Consider the following 21,395-nt stretch of genomic DNA (forward strand, 5'->3'; position numbering starts at 1 on the left):
ATAACAAAAAATTGCAGATTGTTGCCATGGATACACCAAAAAGAAATTTTATTTTACCATTTTATATACTGGATATGAAATCTATGGAAGATTCTGATTACATACATATGCACATATATGACACAAACAGTAAGCTTAATATTGCAAGAAGGCAATGAAAAGGGGATGGTAAAATTTATGAGGGGAAATTTTAATATTTTTTCCTAACTGTTTATTGCTACCTTAGACTTATTACCGGGTTTGTACTAACATGAGCGACACGACGGGTGCCACATGTGGAGCAGGATCTGATTACCCTTCTGGAGCACCTGAGATCACCCCAGTTTTTGATGGGTTTCGTGTTGCTTCGTCTTTAGTTTTCTATGTTGTGTTTTGTGTACTGTTGTTTGTCTATTTGTCTTTTCCTATTTTAGCCATGGCGTTGTCAGTTTATTTTCGACTTATGAGTTTGAATGTCCCTTTGGTATCTTTCGCCTCTCTTTTTTAATAAGATTAAAACAATAAATCGAGTATTCGTCGTGGAATTGGAATTTCTCGCCGTCAAGCCTTAAAGGCTGAATATTTGGAATATCATTGCATGCATGATTCAAAGAAGCATTAATGTGGCCCGAATAGTCTATTTAACCGTGTAACTACTGTATTGAGAATATATATAGTACTTTCGTTGTTTAATAATAAAGATTTGCGCCAATATCATTTATGTAAATAAGAAATAAGAGATAAAAAAAAAGTTTGTACACCACAAGTAAGTTGTCTTAAATGTCATATGAGTCAAAGACCCTTGTGTCAAAATTTATGAGAACTTGCAGTCAAGACTAGCTGAATCCGCTGTTACTGTACCGTATTTCAAGTCCTCATTTGTAATTAGATATCATCATAAATGTGATTTATAAAATAGCTGACATATTACGTGCTAATCTTTCCAAGTCATAAAGATCAAAGTATTGCTTCAACCTTGAAACATTTCACTTTCACATATCTTGTAACATTTTATGAAACCATCGTTATTTCCCCATTAGTTTCCGTAAAGATCGACGTTGCCGCTCCGTTAATAGGTGCAGCGTTTAGACCTCTTTCCCAGGGGAAATAATCGTGAATTATTGATTAAGATGTTGATGAGGAGATAATGATGATGAGCTTGAAATAATTAGTTATTTACATGTTAATTATCATACAAATATCAAAGGATATATCAGCAAATGGTGTAATTGTGTTTCTTTTGGGTAAGAATGCAAAAATTTAACGTATTTTATCAACAGCGGACACACATTTGATAAAGAAGATCCTTGTCCCATTTGTTAATTTGTGGGGAAACCAGATACGTTTATCACTATACTGACCTAGTTTTGTTTACCCATCAAAATGAGCAGCTTCTATACATGTTGGTTATAATATTTAGTTTTATGCAGGTAATTAAAATTAGTGATTAATTAATTAATGATTCAACTGCTACACATGTTGGGAATAATCAGTACTTGGTAGATTATATGTTTGTTACTCAATTCACCTATAATCCACCATTTGACATATACTGAGGTAGATGTTAGGTAGTAATTCAATAATTCAAACTAAAATTCACAATTTTTTTCATATAGCATCATTTACCATCTCAATCTTTGATGAGTACTCAGTGATAACATGTTATAATTTATATAAATGCTGACAACTCATGCTGCCCTTTTTTTTTAAAAGAAAAAAAAGACATTACCCTTCTTTTCCCACCTACAATAATGTATAAATTCAGAGTTTCAGGTTTTATGGTTCATCAGAAGGAATTGGAAAAATGGTCGTGTTTATGTACAGTGCCAGTGGTCTGATTCTGCCAGTGTACTTTATCCAAAGGATGAAAATTCCTAATGTTTTATATCCACCAACAAAAATGCACTAGGTTTTTTAATCCAGGTTTAGTGTTAAATATCCAAAACTCCCCATAAGATTCTGAAGAGGGTTTTCTTGAATATGTCAGGGGTTTAAATTAGCAGTGGTCCAAGGTCCAGGACCTATCAGATTTACAGTTGGACTTACGATTTGGTTATTAGCTGCACCTGACGGACTTTCAATTTTCAAGTTTCAGAAAACATATATGATGAATTTCTGTTCTGACTTGTAAATTGATATGGTAATGAGTCACGATGAATTAGCTACAATTTATTTTTAACTTAGTGATCTACATGTACTTCCTGGTTCATTAATAGTGCAGCGTGTCAGATGAGGTTGAGGTCCGCGTTCTTCATATTAACGCATGTGGTTGTCAACTTTGTTAAACCATGAGTTTGTTTCGCTTTGGCTTCACGTCATCTAAGAGAAAAATGTGCAAGGCAGATGAAATTCTGACTACTAAGAGTGTAGCTGCAATGTAAACAAAAGAAGTCAGACAAAGAAGTGATCAAAGTTTAAACAAGGATAAAAGATATGATCGCGAGAAACGTGAGTGAAAATTCCAGTCTCATTTGCAGAAAAGTATCAGGTCGTTCCGGCCCCAAACCGATCCGGCCCCATAATAAAATAATGAATAATATTTTAAATCGATACGAAAATAAGTATGATTGGAATGTTTTTAAGCACATTCAGCATATAATTATGAAGTTATTTTCCATATTAATTAGAATATCATGGGATATCAATTGCCCTTGGCTCCAATTTGGAGAAGATTCCGGAACCATGACCTGTAAATATTGTATATAATACCCAACCCACACTGATAGGCAAAGTGCTTCAGTGAGAGGGACACAAAATCTTAAAATTGATTCAATCAAAAGTCAATGTTTGGACCTTTCATCCTAAGGTGTAAACCTTCCACTTTACTATTGTAAAGGTCCAGGACTTTTCAGTGAAAAATGTTAATTTGAACTCCTGCATGTTGAAGGGGAAATATATGAATGAAATGATTGAATGTGGTATGCCAGTATTATTAGAACCCTTATCAAAACTTTTCAACTTTGTATTTATGAAAGGCAGCTTCCCAAAATTATGGAATAAAAGTCTGATCACATTAATTCATAAAAAGGGGAACAAATCTGACCCCTCTAATTATAGAGGTACATTTGTATCTCATTGACTTCTAATTTGGGTAAATTATTCAATAAACATGATAAAATTATACACACCAGACTTATGAAGTTTATAAACACCAATTATTTAATAAGGGAAAAATAAATTGGCTTCAAAGAAAAAGCTAGAACAGCAGATCACATCTTCTCATTAAAGTCAATTGTTGATAAATATAAGACAAAAAAAAAACAGTTTTTGCAGCATTTATAGATCTACGAAAAGCCTTTGATACTGTCTGGAGGGAGGGTTTATTTTACATCCTACTCCAAAACAGACTTCCAGGCAAGCTTGTTAATGTCATTCAATCAATGTATAATGAAAACAAATGTAGAATTAAATTTAAAAAATGGTATTAGCCATGAATTTATATCAACTTGTGGAGTAAAACAAGGGGATGTACTTAGCCCAATTTTGTTTACTGTGGATTCATTATTATTCGTTGGATACCAATTTTCGTGGATTTCGTGGGTACAAGTGAACCACGAAATTAAATGTTCAACGAATGACATATTTTGTATAGGCTTGTACGCAGACTTTCGGTAAAACCATGAAATTAAATATCTTGAACATGCAATTTTTCCCTAATCCACGAAAATTGGTACCCACGAAAATAAATGAATCCACAGTAATATCTAAATAAATGGCCTTGTAAATGACCTTGATCATGCAAACACTCAGCCAATTGTTATAGAAGATGTTAAACTAACATCATTATTATATGCAGATGACATTATTTTATTATCAGAAACCCAAGAAGGGCTTCAAAATGCACCTAATGAGTTAACTAAATTTTGTTCCCTTTGGAAACTTGATGTAAACAAACAAAAATCAAAAATAATAATATTCAATTCTAATGGGAAATCACATTGTAATTATTTTAAAGTAGAAAACGAGCATCTTGAGACCGTTAAATTTTATTGTTACCTTGGAATAACAATTAATTATTCAGGCAATTTAAGTCCTTCCAAAAATTTCTTATGGAAAAAGGAAGAAAGACTTGGTTTAATATTAAAAAGACAGTATCTTTAGATAATTCTTGCAATATGCTTGAAAAATTATTTGATACTTCAGTTGTCCCAATCATTCTTTATGGGAGTGAAATATGGGGTGTCAGCAAAGTGTTCAAAGATTCAGATCCATTTGAACATTTACATATAAAATTTATTAAGGAAATTTTAGGGGTACATTGCAAAGTAAATGAGTTAACATTGTAAAAGACTGGTTAAATAAATTAGGTTTTGGCCATCTTACTTTTGACCCCATTAATTTAAAATATTATATAAATACTATCCAACAAAGAATCTTTGACCAGGCTTATCAAATTATGAACTGTTCTATCCGTAAGTGTGAAAAATTAAATTTCTTTTGTAAGACTCGAATTGGAGAAAGGCCCCCGTATATTGATATATGTAAATTTAAACTCAGTGCCCATTCCATAGCAATTGAAAGGGGGCGTTATACCAACATTGAAAGAAATCAACGCATTTGCCTATCCTGTAATAGGCAAGAAATTGAGGATGAATACCATTTTTTCTCAGTCTGTCCATGGTATATCATTGAGGGATACCTATATACAAAAAATTAATACTAATCTTAATTTCAATTTTATTGTCGAGCCTGCGACTTTTGTCGCAGAAAGCTCGACATAGGGATAGTGATCCGGCGGCTACGGCGGCGGCGGCGTTAGCTAACTTCTTAAAAGCTTTATATTTTAGAGGGTGGAAGACCTGGATGCTTCATACTTTGTATATGGATGCCTCATGTTACGAAGTTTCCGTCAGTCACATGTCCAATGTCCTTGACCTCATTTTCATGGTTCAGTGACTACTTGAAAAAAAAGTTAAGATTTTTTGTAATGTTAAATTCTCTCTTATTATAAGTAATAGGATAACTATATTTGGTATGTGCGTACCTTGCAAGGTCCTCATGCCCGTCAGACAGTTTTCACTTGACCTCGACCTCATTTCATGGATCAGTGAACAAGGTTAAGTTTTCGTGGTCAAGTCCATATCTCAGATACTATAAGCAATAGGTCTAGTATATTCGGTGTATGGAAGGACTGTAAGGTGTACATGTCCAACTGGCAGGTGTCATCTGACCTTGACCTCATTTTCATGGTTCAGTGGTTATAGTTAAGTTTTTGTGTTTTGGTCTGTTTTTCTTATACTGTATGCAATAGGTCTACTATATTTGGTGTATGGAAGGATTGTAAGGTGTATGTATAGCTGGCAGGTGTCATCTGACCTTGACCTCATTTTCATGGTTCATTGGTTATAGTTGAGTTTTTGTGTTTTGGTCTGTTTTTCTTATACTGTATGCAATAGGTCTACAATATTTGATGTATGGAATGATTGTAAGGTGTACATGTCTAGCGGGCAGGTGTCATCTGACCTTGACCTCATTTTCATGGTTCAGTGGTCAAAGTTAAGTTTTTGAGTTTTGGTCTTTTTTTCTAATACTGCATGCAATAGGTCTACTATATTTGGTGTATGGAATGATTGTAAGGTGTACATGTCTAGCTGGCAGGTGTCATCTGACCTTGACCTTATTTTCATGGTTCAGTGGTCAAAGTTAAGTTTTTGAGATTTCATCCTTTTTCTAATACTATATGCAATAGTTCAACTACATTTGGTATATGGAAATATTTTATGATCTATATGTCAGTCACGCAGGTTTTTTTTTACCTTGACCTCATTTTCAAGGTTCATTGCTCAGTGTTAAGTTTTTGTGTTTTGGTCTGTTTTTCTTAAACTATAAGCAAAAGGTCAACCATATTTGTTGTATGGAAGAATTGTTAGCTGTACATGCCTGCCTAGCATGGTTCATCTGACCTTGACCTCATTTTCATGGTTCATTGGTCAATGTTTAGTTTACTTGGTTAATGTTAAGTTTATGTGACAGTTGTAATAAAGCTTTATATTTAGGACTATCAACATAATATCAATGATTAGTAAAGAAGGCGAGACATTTCAGCGTGTGCACTCTTGTTAAAATGCATTCAGCTATAACACTGAGGCATATGACCACACTTTTAAATCGCAGTTTGCCTGTCATTATAAAAATCACCACAAAGTATATTAATGATTGTCCTTTATCATTGTTTATTGAGGACATCTGTATAATTTTTATTTTTTGATAGATATCCTTTTTTGTTCATGGACATTAATAATTGGTTAACTGTCAATACACACGTATTTGTAGTCTTTTTTTCGTGTGAATACCACTGTCACTCTAATCTAATTTAATTATTGTCAGTTTATTGTCTCAATACTGTATGCCATAACCATTTAATGTAAATGTGTTTGTGCAAATAAATATTGTCTATATTAACAATGGGGCTTGGTATTTTTTGGGGGTTTTTGAAGTACCTTAAACTTGCATAGGTGATTTATGTAAAAGATGGACTCAAAATACTATTGTTATTTATCCAAGGAATGTTTGATTCCACCAGTGTACTTTATCCGAAGGATGAAAATTCCTAGTGTTTCATATCCACCAACAAAAAAGTTGGATTGATTCAGATGAATTATACTGGTTGTGGTGGTTCTCTGAAAATTATTCCCATTTTAACCAATTAATTTATGTAAACAATATACCAGTCTACCATAAACATAAACAATGGTTTTCACACTTTTTACATACAATAGTCTCCAGTAAATAACAGTTGGCCGGAATAAACGCATGGTGGAATGAAAGAACGCTGACATTTACACCACAAAGTTTACTCTGTCAGTACAGTCTACAGACAAATCTTGCTGTGCAAACATGCAAATGGTTAAGTTGTAAGGATTGGCAGGAACTAGGCAATTCAACTTAAAATGCAATGCAGGATGTCATACATGTACATGTCATAAATAAGTACCCATCAAAGCTTGAGATGGTACATGTACAAAAATGTATGTGCCAAAAATCACAATCACAATGATTGATGACCACTGTCCACATGGTCCAGTCAGAAATGTCTGTTCTCTATTTACAGATTATGCTAAAGAATGGCATAAAACATCTACTGAAATTGCACATTTGGTAAAATTGAAAGATTTTCTGATACTTTTACCTCTAAAGGAAACTTACTGAAACCTAAAATATATGTTCATGATGTAAGTACATGAAACCATTGACACATGTAGCTAACATAACATACAAAGTTAGTTTAGATATATAATTTCATAATCAATATTTTAATGTTTTTCAGTGTTGTTACCATGGAGACAGAAGTACTGATTTTGGTAGCAGCACAGATAATTTCCTGTTTAGCTTTTCAAAAGTCAGGTAAGTTAATAACTCATTGTATTACACATTATAATAATACCTATATATATAAAAATTTGGAGATGTGGTATGATTGCCAATGAGACAACTATCCAGCAAAATTCAATTGAAGTTGAGACTGTGGATTCAATTATTTTCGTGAAATGTGGAAATATTGTACATGTACATGTGTTTTTCACAGATATTTTATTTCCTGGTATACCAAAATCAGCATACAACATGTACAAGCCTATAAAAATTAGTACCTCATTGAGCATTAAAATTTGTGATTTACATACATGTATATAACCTTGAAATCCAGGAAAATTGGTACTCTATGAATATTAATGAGTGCACAGTATACAAACTAAATGACTCAGTTTTGTCTGTTTGTATTTCTGACTTTTCAGAGGAGTCAGGTCTTGATGATTGGTGTGTTCTCTCTGTGATTCCTCAATTCCTGTATAATTTTTTTTATAAATTATGATAAATCTCACATATGGATCCAGCCATTTTTAAAAGGGGGGGTTCCAACCATATTTCGCCATTCAAAAGCATTGATATATATAGTAAAAAAATAAGGGGGGTGCAACCCATGGAACCCCCCCTGGATCTACCACTGAATCTTTTGTCATAAATAATTCTATAGTTTACACATTTTTTAGAACAAAATTCATAAATGAATAGTCATTTCTTAGTTTTTGGGTTCTTTTGAATTTTTCAAAAAGTGTTATGACTCACAAGATTTATGAGAAAAGAGTTGCAGGATAATATCAAATCAACATGATCAAGAAGAAAGCACATATCCAATGAATTGATAGGACATATTTTTTCTCATAATCGTCAGTTATTCATTCAGCAATGGTCATTAATTTTTCTAGAATTTTGATTCCTTGCCCCTAATAGAAGGGGTAATAATGATGTGGACACATATATTCTTGGTTCATGCTACCTATACCTTGACAGTCCGTCTTTCGGCCCTTTTTTTCAGTCTCCCATTTTCATTGCAAAGCTTGAATGGGGGCATTCATGTCCTCAGACACTTTCTTCTTTTATTCTTCACTAAACTAAGTCATTTAACATATTAAAGCACCAAAAAAAATTTGTATTATTGTATTATTTTCAGTTGTAATCAATGAACCATGCAATGAAGACCAACAATACTCCTTAGGGCTGAATGATCAGCTTTACATCACTGTCAATGGTGATAAATTTTTTGAGAAGGCTTGTGGAATCAGTCTGATTGCCAATGATGACAAATTTCAGTGCTCCAATCTCTGTATCTCCATTGCTAGCTACCATATACAGACATGTGATCTACGGCTTGCTATCTACGATACTGGAGTATGGAAGTTTGGGTCTGCTAGTCCTGCTGTTGTAAGTATATTTAACTGAAATTTTATGTGAATCACATTGATGCAGTAAATGTACACACAAGGTTATTCAATTAATAATCAGATGCAGTTACAGGTTTTTTTTAGAAAGAAGGGCAACAACAAATATTGCCTTTAGGGAGGCATTAAAAAAATCAGAATCTTGAGTAAAACCTTGGTTTTTGGTGAGAATCAAATTACTTAATCTTTAGTTCTTTCTGTAATATTTTTTGTACTATTATTTTTTTTTCTTTTTGCCTCTTTTCCTTTGATGATTGTGTTTGTTTATTTTTCTTTGACTGAAGTTATTTATTTTCCCTTTCGTATCTTCTCCCCTATCTTTGGACGGTACATGTAAAGTCAAAATAAGCTCACTTCTGATAAATTGTTAGTTACATTCATGAGCAAGAGGAAGCCTAAGTTTTCCTCAAGAAGTATAAGGGATATCTGATTTTCATAGAAGGTAATTACATGAAACTGGTCATGCTGGTTGTTCATTAATTTCATTCTTTTCTGATATAAATGTTAGAGAAATGAAATAAGTTACAAATGAAACTAAAAGATGATTTGTCTCTTAATTAAGGACATAATATCATAAATATCTATCCTAATGATCTATTCTGTCTTTAGGGCTGTTCCAGAATGAAACACATGTTGGGCATGTGAGGCACATATTTCAGGACTCTGATGACCACCCATAAAAAAAAAATTTCCTTTTTACTTCTGATTCTTACAAAATTCTTAGGAAAATGCAACCCCATATTTAATTAATTTGAGTGCCTCGAGCTCCCATCCCAAGTTCGCACCCAATAAATTTTGAAACAGCTCTTAGACAGTTCATTTATATTTTATATTGTGCATGTATATATTTAATGTAAAACACTTATCTCTATCTTACAGTTGGGACAGTGTAACAACCAGTTGACTAGGAAGGACTGGTGTTCTACTGGTAACCAGGCCAACATTAGACTAGAGAATACAGTTGGCACATGGGCAACAATGGTGGGAAAATATGACTTTGAAATTATAGTTGTCTCAAGGTGCTCCACAACACAAACTGCTGCTGTCCCATACAAAGGTATGTAGTTATGGTGTTTCTGGAGTTATTTGGAATGGTCTCATGAAATTTTTTATTGAGATATTTTTTTCAATTGATATTCTGGGACACCGAAAGATCTGATTGATTGATGAATACTTATCACCAAACAGCAATATAAATGTATATTAAGGTTAATAGATTGTTTATGTCATATGGATATATCCTGTTTTGTATTAGATTTTGTACTACACTTATATATTCTGGATTTTAACATGGCAACTAACAAGATTACATGCTTGAAGATAAGATTGAAGCCTTATTGGGACAACCCGTTCTGTCTCCAAGGTAGACAATTTTTTCTACCAGTCTATGCTCATCATCATATTTATGAAATATGTTTTAATAATTTAATTATTTTCAATAAAAGGAAGAGAAAAATAGGGCCATCAACAACAAAGTGTTGAATAAAGACAGACAATACCATGTTAGAAGAACGCTGAAAAAACTTTCAACAGTCCAAAAATACACTACACAGAAAAATAAAAGAATTGTGAAAGATACCAATGGGATATTCAAACTCATAGGCGGAAAAACAAACTGACAATGGCAAAGCAAAACATGAAAAACAACCAAAAGACAAACAACAGTTTACAAAACACAATGTAGAAAACTAAAGACTGAGCAAATAAACCTGGACAAAACCAGTGGTATGGACTAGAACACATGATTCTAATGGAATCTATTTTAGGTTGTTTGCTTTGCAGTTTCAGAAAAAGAATCCAGCGGTTCATTGATACTAAAAGGAGCTGTCTTAAGTTATTTTTTTCAGTTTCAGAAAAAGAATCCAGCGGTCCCGACCAGAACACATTGATTCTAATAGGAGCTATCTTGAGTTGTGTGATTATCTGTATGGGAATGTTTATCATGTTCCTGGTCTGGTACATCAAAAGGCAGGCTATTCTCTCTCACCAAAGTGCCAACAGCCTACCAAGGAGTATCTCACAAGGTAAGAGAACTAGGCAGGCGAGTATGTCTCAAGGTATGATAAGAATTAGAGATTATCTCACAAGGTAAGGATATTAGGCAGACGAGTATGTCTCAAGGTATGATAAGAATTAGAGATTATCTCACAAGGTAAGGATATTAGTCAGACGAGTATGTCTCAAGGTATGATAAGAATTAGAGATTATCTCACAAGGTAAGGATATTAGTCAGATGAGTATGTCTCGATGTATTATAAAAATTAGAGATTATTTCACAAGGTAAGAGGACCAGTCAGACGAGTATGTCTTAATATAAGGTATAATAAGAATTAGAGATTATCTCACAAGGTAAGGATATTAGGCAGACGAGTATGTCTCAAGGTATGATAAGAATTAGAGATTATCTCACAAGGTAATTATAAGGATATTAGGCAGACGAGTATGTCTCAAGGTATGATAAGAATTAGAGATTATCTCACAAGGTAAGGATACTGTTCGGACGTGTCTCAAGGTATGATAAGAATTAGAGATTATCTCACAAGGTAAGGATACTATTGAGGCGAGTATGTCTCAAGGTATGATAAGAATTAGAGATTATCTGACAAGGTAAGGATACTATTCAGACGATTATGTCTCAAGGTATGATATGAATTAGAGATGTATTTCACAAGTTTAGGATACTAGTGGGACGAGTATGTCTCAAGGTATGATATTAATTAGTGATGTATCTCACAAGGTAAGGAAATCAATGGTTATATTGTATGAAAATTATTTTGATACATATTGCAGTATTTGAGGAGAACTTTGATACATACTGTAAATTCAGAAAGTATTGCAATGTTTTTATTATTGCGAAAAATGCGACAGGGTTATAATGGCAATAATTTAAACTCACATTTTGAAATTTTTTATACAAATTAAACAGGATTTTTCTCAATATTGCAAAAATTTAAATCGCATATTAGTTTAAAATGACAAAATCGCAATAATAAATGCCTGTAATAAATTCTGAATTTACAGTACTTGAAAAACAAGGGTATAAAATGTGAAAAAATGTTATTACTGAATATACCGTTTTGATATGTATATCATTGATATTCAGTGCATGGTTAAGGGGTAGGGTTGTTTCCTTTTTTAAATGAGAAAGAAAATTTGGGAGAAAGAAGTGATATTGATTTTTTTTTTTTATATCTGTTTTTATTTGCCCGTTTACGGGAAGTAATATGGTATACTGTTGTCAGTCCATTGTCAACATGTCAGACAATCAATCAAAAACGCTTGAACCAATTTTCATGAAACTTTGGTGAATTGTTTATATCTATTGACGTAAGCTCCCTTTCAATTTTTATAAATTTCAGATTCTACGTTTCCGAGTTATGGGATTTTATTCATAAAAAATAGAGGATTTTCTAGTTTTTGGACAATAACTCAAAAGTCCTTTGAGCAGTTTTCATGAAAGTTTGGTGACTGGTCAATATCTATTAAAATAACCTCCTTGTAGTTTTTTTTATAAATTTCTGATATGATATTGAGGAGTTATGGAACTTTATTCATTGATGGCGTAGCTCTATATTCACAATGCATTGATATAAGCAATAAACCAGTAGTATATTATTATATTACCTGCAGAAAGAATTATCAAATTGCTTTTAAGAATGATATTATACAGGAAAAATTCCTATTAAAAGTTCTAACAATGTGCACAATGCTTAACTCCAGAAAATCCCAGGAATATGCCTTATGTTACAAAAATCAAGATCAAAAGTTATATCAGTAGAAATTGCCTTCCTTTTTTATAAACGACAGGCAAAAGGTACCAAAGGGATATTCAAACTCATAAGTCGAAAACTAACTGAAGATGTCATGGAAAAAAACGAGAAAAATACATTTTTTGTAACCAAAATAGAAAACTACAATTTATAGTTGGGAATTTTAATCAATTGTCAGCAAATAATAACTAAGTGAGGAAAAGTATAATATATTTACTGTCAAGGATCCTAGAGATAATAAATTGTCCAAATATTGATCTACCAAGTATTTAATGATAATATATGCAATTGAAAGTTCGGTTCAGATCAATACAGGTAAAGCATAGAAAAAAAAAAAGAGTTAAATTGTGTAATTTGCTATTATATCGATGAGTGTCTCATATTGACATTTGAAAATTAGCATGCTCTTGGAATGACTTTTAGATTGCTAATATAATTCTTCTAAATGCACTGTTATCAATACCTTATTACAATGCAATTCGTTTTGTATCCAAGGGTCTGATTTTTTAAAATCAATCTACCTGTCTGACCCAAGAGTCTTTGTCCTAATGATTTCTACTTTCACTTTCTGCATGAAGTGTTGTCCAGGAAACCTGTGATGTTCATGTGCCCTCAGCTTTGTCTTAATTATGTGTATTTTCACTTTCAACAGGAAGTGAGTACTGTATATCATGCTGTCCAGGAAAACATGTGATGGTCATGTGCCCTCTGCTTTGTCTTAATTATGTCTACTTTCACTTTCGACAGGAAGTGCGGTTTATCATGCTGTCAAGGAAACTTATGATGGCTTTGTCTTAATTATGTCTACTTTCACTTTGACAGGAAGTGCTGTTTATCATGCTGTCCAGGAAACATGTGATGGTCATGTGCCATCAGAACCTATTCAAGTTACAGACAAAATGTTGACAGATGAAGATCCCAGTCACCGTGTCTGGAATCAGCCCCAGCCCACAGCGCCACCTGTTGAAGAAGATTGTAGCAAAGAAAGACCTCCTAGCTATCACGAAACTTGTATTCCGCCCAATTATGAAAACACTAGCCCACAAAATAGAGGTCGGGAAATAGTCTGATCACTTGCCCAAACTGTAGAGGTTGGGAAATTTTGAATGTTTTATAAATAACAAATTGTTTCAATATTATTATTACAATTATTTCACATCAGACTGACTGAAGTTGTTGAAACAAAGTTGGATGTACAAACTTTGTAAAATGATGAATATTTGATTCTATCCCATTCAATTTTTTATTGACATATGGCGATATGAATAATTCAGAACATAAAATGACAAATTGTACTTTTACAATTAGCTTGAATGAACAATATATGCAGTCTGCTTTCACTCATATACATAGATGTATTTTTTACATGTAAATGCTTTAGGAATTTAATAAATAATTAATACATGTGCATTGTAATGTATCAAATATATTTTATCAAATACTCTTAATGTACAGTCATTTTATTGGAGTGTTATGGCAATTTTGATCAACCAGAATACAGATATGTGTTCTTGAGGTCAATTTGTTGGTTTTTAGTGTCAACCATTCTTAGATACAGATGCTATAAATAACGTTAAGCACTTTGCACTTGTTAACCAATAATTCCATTTTCAGAAAACATTAAACCAGTGTTGTAATTTTTCTCCTACAATTTGAGACCACTTTAAAGATAAGATTAAGAAATAATTCATGCAAGCCATAGATTTGTTGGAAATTTTCCCATGGTCTGGGCCATTATATTCAAATTTTATCCAGAGTGTCAGAAGTGATAGAAGTAGGATTGTCTTATTCCTTTACACCAACAAATTTTGAAAGCAGTTTTACTTTAAAACTTTTTCATTCACAAATGATGTATCCTTTTTATAAAATTACAGTATAACGGTATGACATTATGTGGAGGAAAAAGTCTTAAAAGAATAATTTTGATATTTTTCTTGTCTGTTTAATTATGAATTGTTTTATGTCAATGTTGTAGGTTTTGTTTGATGCTTGTTATATTAATTGAAGAATCATACTAAAGGTCAATATTTGTTTTTGGTTGTTGATGTAAGTTGAGGATTTAAATCAGGTATTTACACTTCATCAGAACATTAATGTTTTTAATAGAATTGAGATCATAATTGTTGCCTGCTATAGTAGAAGATGCAGGAACACCTGAGTAAAATTATAGAATCATGATGGAAATTGTTGCCTGTCCTAGAAGAAGATGCAGGATCACCTTATAAAAATTATAAATGGTTGTGCAATGAAAACATTTTTTTTGTAAGATCTTTAAATCCTGTTTATACTTTCAAATTGATTTGCAATAACAAAAGAAATTTTCAGTTTTTAAAGAAAAAATTTCTCATAGTCAAAAAGCTGGCTGCATTAATGTTTTAATAGTCTTTTTTTGTATGACAAAGACATTAAAGTTACTTTGCTAAGTGTGTTTTTAGTAATTACAATGCGATTAAGTATCCCAATTTTATTTATCACCCTTGGTATGTGTTTAAAGCACCTGGGGTATGTAAAAAAAATGAACTATGGGCCCCATGTGTATAGATTTACAAATCAATAACACAATATGAATATTTTTTGCTTTCGTAAATATTTTTTTACTTTGAAAATTTATATTGTACAATAATCCTGCCAGTATGTATGTTGTAAGATGGGGTTGACAATTTGTAGCATTTGTGATGTTTTCACTTTGTGTTTTTAGGTTGATCTTTCATTATTTATAATTACTAAATAAATACCAGAGTTTTGCTAGACTATATAAGGGGATAGACCCAGGTCAAGGGACATTACTCTTAAAAAATCACTAGAACGTTGGTGTCAATCATTTTCAAAAATATGTTTGAAGCTTCTCAGAAACACAGATTGTTTGAATTCTGTTTGACAAGAATGTTTAAAAAACAATGATGATACTGAATCTTAAGGATGTAGTCATGTCAATTTTAGGAATTTTTGTTAGATGTGCGGACTCCTTGGATTTTTTCCAACGATACCGGGTAAAATATTTTGCCCCATTTCACCCACTTTTCTATTCATATAAGACTTCAATAGCTCATAAAAGGTAACCCAAATTTAAGCAGATTCTAGATTTCTTTTCTTACAACTTTAGACCCAAATAATGCCAATGCTAAGTATATGGTAAAAGTCCGAGTCAGCCTTTTCCCGCCATTTTTTTTTAATTTATTATCTCGAAATGGAGTTCCATAACCTTTCAATATTTGTTCAGCTTATTTTGTTCTTTAACTAATGCTCTTCTGATTTAAAGTATCAACTTTAAATTCCAAATTTTTTTAATTTCTCCTTAAAAACACATTACTGATTTAAAGTTTTATATCCTTCGACACAGATCTGTGCTATCTTTTGTCTGTGAAAGTAGTTGAAACTTTGATATGTTGTAGCTGTTTGTCTATATCAGCAAATGAAATTATCAAATATTGGGGATCCAACTAATACTTTTTTTTCAAAATGTTATAAACTTAACTTCTATTCTGAAAATTAGAAAGTATTGTATAAAATTCAATACAATTGATTTTAAGGTTTTGTTTTGCATAAGATGTTGTAAATTGTTACATTTTTTTAGAAGATTTGTAGAATTACTGAGTTATCTCCCATGTTTGATTTATTTTACATGCATTCTGTACAAATTTTCGAAATGAAGAAAAAACACAATTAAACAGTTGAATTTTTTAGCAGAAATTTATTTGTTACAATTTCTTAAATGAATGAAAATGTCTCAAAAGTTATCATGGTTCTTAAAGGTTGTAAATGTTCATCGTTATTGAAAAGTGCTTAATGGTCTATTTTGATTTTATAAATATTCATAACACTTTTATGTGTACTCATAGAAAAAGTCACTTTTAAAGTGAATATATGTAGATAATTACATTTGCATAATAGAAATTAAAATTATATGTTGAAATAATTGAGCAGAAATTTATTTGTAGATAAGTGTTGTGATAAATTGTGAGGTTAATATTTGTGGTGTGTTATACAATGTGCTTTAATTATATATCATGTTTTATGTCAAAGATTTACCTTTTATACAATATTAATCATTTTTTTGTTTTTCATACCTTGTCCATATCTGCAGGAATGTGTATTGTCTAGTAACTTTATTAACTAATATTAAAAAGGAAATTGTCAATCCAGTGCACACTATATAGGCTACTTATTGAAACATGATATTGTTTTTTTTTCTGTCAATATTATTAGTGGAATTTCAAAAAATCTGCATCATTCTTTAAAATATCTAATTATATATTTTTTTTTAATCCCATATGTTCAAATTAAACGCTGAAAAGGGTAGGATTAATAGAAGGTTTAGTTTTAATGGTCTTATACACCTAATTGCTATTTGTTCTTCATTACTGGATATCACAAAGGTTCCCGTAAAATTTTGACGTCACAATAGAAAATGTCTGACACCACAAAGGAAAAGTAATTGTTGTTTTAAATCAAAAGTTCAATTCTCAGGTCAAGTGTTGCAAATTCCCAAATAGCGATGAGGTCTATAAGTCTTTTATCGATAATGTTTAATATAAGTGCTGTTCCATTATTCAATTAAACTAAAAAGTTCATAAGGCAGGTTTTATTTTGAGAAGGGGGTCAAGGGTTATTTATAGGTGTTTCCCATTTGATGAATGCAGAATATCGAAAAAAAAGTATGAGAGATTTTGGAAGTTCCTTTCTACTCTTTCTACCATTGGACATGACATGAATATAAGAGTTCTTTCTAAATTTTATTTTTATTTGTCTTTATACTTATGTTTAACTTTAACATTTTAATATGTTAATGCCTCGTTTTTATTTGTTTCTATTTCAAGCTTTAATATTTTTTTTACATTTTTTTTTCTATTGTTGATTATGTATATATACATTTACACCAAGCATTTTAGTCTAGTCATTTATTTTAGAGGAAAGTTTATTCTCTTCACCATAACTACTTGAACTTAAGTTCTTCTGTTGTGACTTTATTGTGAGTAGATGTGGGAAAAATCTTGATAAAATGTTGAAGAAGTAGGAAGTTACTTAACTTCTCCAACTGGTTTGATTTATAAACAGATAATTGAGGGTCTTGATTTGGGGGTCTTCATTTCTGTATTCTTTTATTCTTTAGGCCTTTTTCTCTATTCCTTATTTTTTTGCCCATTATTCTCTGTTCTTTAAGTTTTAGCAACCCATTATTCTCTATTCTTTATATTTTTGGCCCATTATTCTCTATTCTTTCTATTTTAGAACCCCATTATTCTCTATTCTTTTTATTTTAGAACCCCATTATTCTCTGTTCTTTATATTTTTGCCTTTTATTTTCTATTTCATGCCAATTCTTTTCTATTTTATGCCCATGAATCTCCTTTCTGTAAATCCCATCCAGACCCCCATCATTTCTTCGTTGGTAAAAATACTCACACAGAACAAGTGTTTATGATTGGATAATTTATTACCATATAAATTTGCAAATAACTTCATTTTTTACATGAATAATTTTATATACAGTATAATTGGTTGTTTTCTCGTAGAATATTACTTATTGAGATATATTTTAAGCATTTAAATGATTGTTGTCGTAATTTGTAGGTTCATTAGATTCTTGCTGCACATGAACTTGATTTATGCTGCATTCAGATTATACGCATTTACACAGGCTAAATTAAAGTTAAATGACAAAGTTTGCAATTATAAGACATAAAATTTTCTGGCTTATGTACATTTTTGCAAGCACTGGCAGTCATGGACAAATTAAAATACTCACTGAGAGAAATTACAGCATAATTTTTTTTTTGCGTAATGTAATTTTTACAAATGTAAAATTGTCATTTTGAATACTTAATTTTCTAAATTTTAATTGGACTGTAATTAGTTGAAAAAAAAACAATTTAAAAGATTGGTTCTTGACTTAGTCTTATTGTCATGTGACCTGTACATCCAGTCATTAAGAAGACATAACCAATAGTTCTTACCCTAAACATTGGTGGCAGCATAATCAGTGCAAAAAAGTTTTAAAAAGTTTGAACATTGTCAAAGTGTTTTAAAGGGAATCTTCTACATATAAATGCAGCAAAAAATGAAATCCTCTTTTATGTATTATTTTCCATTATAGATTATTTGCCATTTGTTATTTGTGCTTATTGTTTTTTGTGACATATTGAAAACATTATTTTGCTCCAGCTTATTTAAGTATTTGGACCCTACGTGGGGCAAAGAGTTAGTGAAAATTAACCAAGAAATATTTCTAAAATGTGAACCATGCATGTTTGTTCTATATACAGATTGATACAGTACTGAAACTAACCATGTATAAAATTTGTATTATGTGAACAATACATGCACATTCTATATACTGATTGATACAGTACTGAAAATTAACCACATAGAAAATTTCTCTTATGTGAACCATACATGTACATTCTAAATAATGATATGAACATATTTACTTTTTTTCTTCCATATAAGATGGATTTGACATATCATGTTTTTATGCCAGTACGTCATCAGGTATTAGTGGTTTAAAGCTTTGATCAAGAAGAGTAACTATATTCTCTTCCTGTTTTGGCACTGAACATGATTAGTTTGCTAAATTGAATTGCACTAAATATCTGTAACGATGTTTTCACATTTTCGATATCAAGTGAATGAAACTTTTGAGTGGCTAAAATTTCAATATATGTAGAGAAGTTCATTTTCAAAGTTGGAGGATTTAAAAATTTCATAACATCTGTTTTTTAGAGGTATTATGTACAATTTATCCTTTTGAGTAATACTGGTTACACTTTTTGAGCATAACAAATCACTGTGATCAAAAGAAGTATAAAGGTTACACATACATAATAGATAGTTTCCCATTAATATCATTTTGATTCCGAGTTATTTCCATTTGTTACCGTGTGGGAGAGCAAACTGGTTGATTTCTTGTTTGACTACAGGTAAATGAATTTAAACAGATGAAACAAGAAAGTCTAGTAAAAGATCCTTACATGTACTAGATGAAGTTTTCTCCTTACTAGATGGGGTTCTTACTAGATGAGATTTTCTCCACACTAGATGGGGTTTTCTTAAAGTTAAGCAGCCATTATGACAAGTAGAACTTGATCCATTTATCAAGGTATTTGTGGATGTTTCAAAGGGAAATAGCTCTGAAATCAAATGAGGTCAATGGAAATCTATCTATTACAAAAAATCTGTTTGGTTTATTACTGTTTTCTTAATGCTTCCTCAACACAATAAGGATAAATTGTGCCCAAAAATTTTGTGCCCCAAGTTTCTAAAATCAAATATCCCAGAATTGATTAAAAAATTCAATTTCCTGAGTCAGATTTATTTCCTTTATGATGTCATCTTGAGCTAGAAGCTGGTATGACTTAATTTCGTTTTATAAATATGTGTAAATATTATTATTTTATTAGCAATACCAAATCTGGAAGATTTGATGTCATAAATGTTGTTATTGTATAAGATTATCATGTCAGTTTTCTGACTTTAATAATTTATTTTTTTTTGTTTTCTCATTTTACTTGCAATTTGATTTATTATTTTGAAATAAAGATGTTACTGGGATATTTGTCATTTTATTTTATTGAAATGGAATGGAATGGAAGTTGGAATAGGTTAATCTCACATGAAGTCAAGTTACTAGATGTGTATGGATTTAAAAGAGAATCTTGTGTATTATGAAAAGCTGTGGTCTTATTATGAAAAACAAGACATCATTTAAAGAAGGCTCTAGTGACATGAATTGTCAAGTTCAGTGCCCCACTGCACTACTGAGCTTTAGCTAAAGAAAGGCCAGGTTAGGTGTTTGCTAATTGTTGAAGGCCATACAGTTTCCTGTATTGTTGACATCATTGTCCTTTATTCTATAATAGATACTGTAGTTATCTGAATGGAAATCATAACACATATCTCTATTTATATATTTGTCTATCTTCCTTATTAAGTCCATCATTCTCACAACTATATAAAAAAAAAAGCTATTGCACCAAGAGTTCCTGGTGGTGAAGTTGATTGTTTTTTGGTTTTTTAACGCCACTTTTAAGCACCGCTTTTGGGCTATTTCGTGGCAGCCAGTTTTTATTGGTGGAGGAAGATGGAGTGACCATAGAAAACCACGACCTTCGATAGGAAAACTGACAATCCTAGTCAATTAAGATTGGAGTTGAGTGCACCCGCACGTGCGGGGTTCAAACTCACAACCTCAGTGTTGACTGGCTAGTGATTACAGTAATAACTACTTAGACCACTTGGCCACTGAGGCCCCTGGTGAAGTTGAAGTCATCCCTTCAAAAATTTTACAGATGCCATCAAAAGTTGGTTGACCATTATGGAATATCTGTTTCACAGCTGAGGACAAATATGTTATAATTGTCGTAACCACAATCCTGTCCTCTTTTCCTCGAATATGACCTACTGAATTAGACTTATCTCCGGGTTTGTACTGACATGAGCAAAATGAGGGATGCGACATGTGGAGCAGGATCTGTTTACACTTTAGGAGCAACTGAGATGGCCCCCAGTTTTTGGTGGGTTGCTCAGTCTTTATTTTCCTATGTTGTGTTTTGTAAACTTTTTTTGTCTTTTGGTAATTTTTATGGTTTTTTGCCATGACATTGTCTGTTTGTTTTCAACTTCTAAGTTTGTCTATCCCTTTGGTATCGTCAGCTTCTCTTGGAATGATGAATTTTGGTGAAATATTGAATGGAAGGTTTATATGAAAATTTTGAGGTCAAATTTAGTGCTGATTGAAAAAACTTGATGGTAGTTATGGCCCTACAAAATATACGTAATGGAAAAAATTGTATTTGAAGCAATCTTCAAGCCTGTGTTTTTATTGACATGTTTTTGACAAGTTCTATACAATTGGTTTATTTCGACAAAATAATATTAATAGAAATGTAAAAGTTTATATAGAGGTAATGGCCTATTAGGAGTGTAGGAATGC

At 31.7% G+C, this 21,395-nt stretch overlaps 1 protein-coding gene across 2 annotated transcripts; it reads left to right on the forward strand.

Annotated features, from left to right (window-relative positions):
- Positions 1-1,082: 1,082 nt before the first annotated feature.
- LOC127723068 (uncharacterized) lies at positions 1,083-20,014 on the forward strand. Of its 2 annotated transcripts, XR_007991838.1 has the most exons (7): positions 1,083-1,223; positions 7,247-7,323; positions 8,429-8,679; positions 9,576-9,753; positions 10,544-10,720; positions 13,289-19,448; positions 19,486-20,014. XR_007991838.1 is itself a non-coding variant. In XM_052229509.1 (6 exons), exons 2-6 carry the CDS (start codon positions 7,257-7,259, stop codon positions 13,534-13,536), a joined length of 921 nt encoding a protein of 306 aa, XP_052085469.1. In that variant the 5' UTR covers positions 1,083-1,223; positions 7,247-7,256; the 3' UTR covers positions 13,537-20,014. The 2 variants fall into 2 exon arrangements, 1 of the variants encoding a protein (XP_052085469.1); XM_052229509.1 differs by having other exon boundaries at positions 13,289-20,014.
- The last annotated feature ends 1,381 nt before the right edge of the window (positions 20,015-21,395 follow it).

Source organism: Mytilus californianus, unplaced genomic scaffold (assembly GCF_021869535.1).
Source record: "Mytilus californianus isolate M0D057914Y unplaced genomic scaffold, xbMytCali1.0.p SCAF_13, whole genome shotgun sequence".
NCBI classification, from domain to species: Eukaryota; Metazoa; Mollusca; class Bivalvia; order Mytilida; family Mytilidae; genus Mytilus; species Mytilus californianus.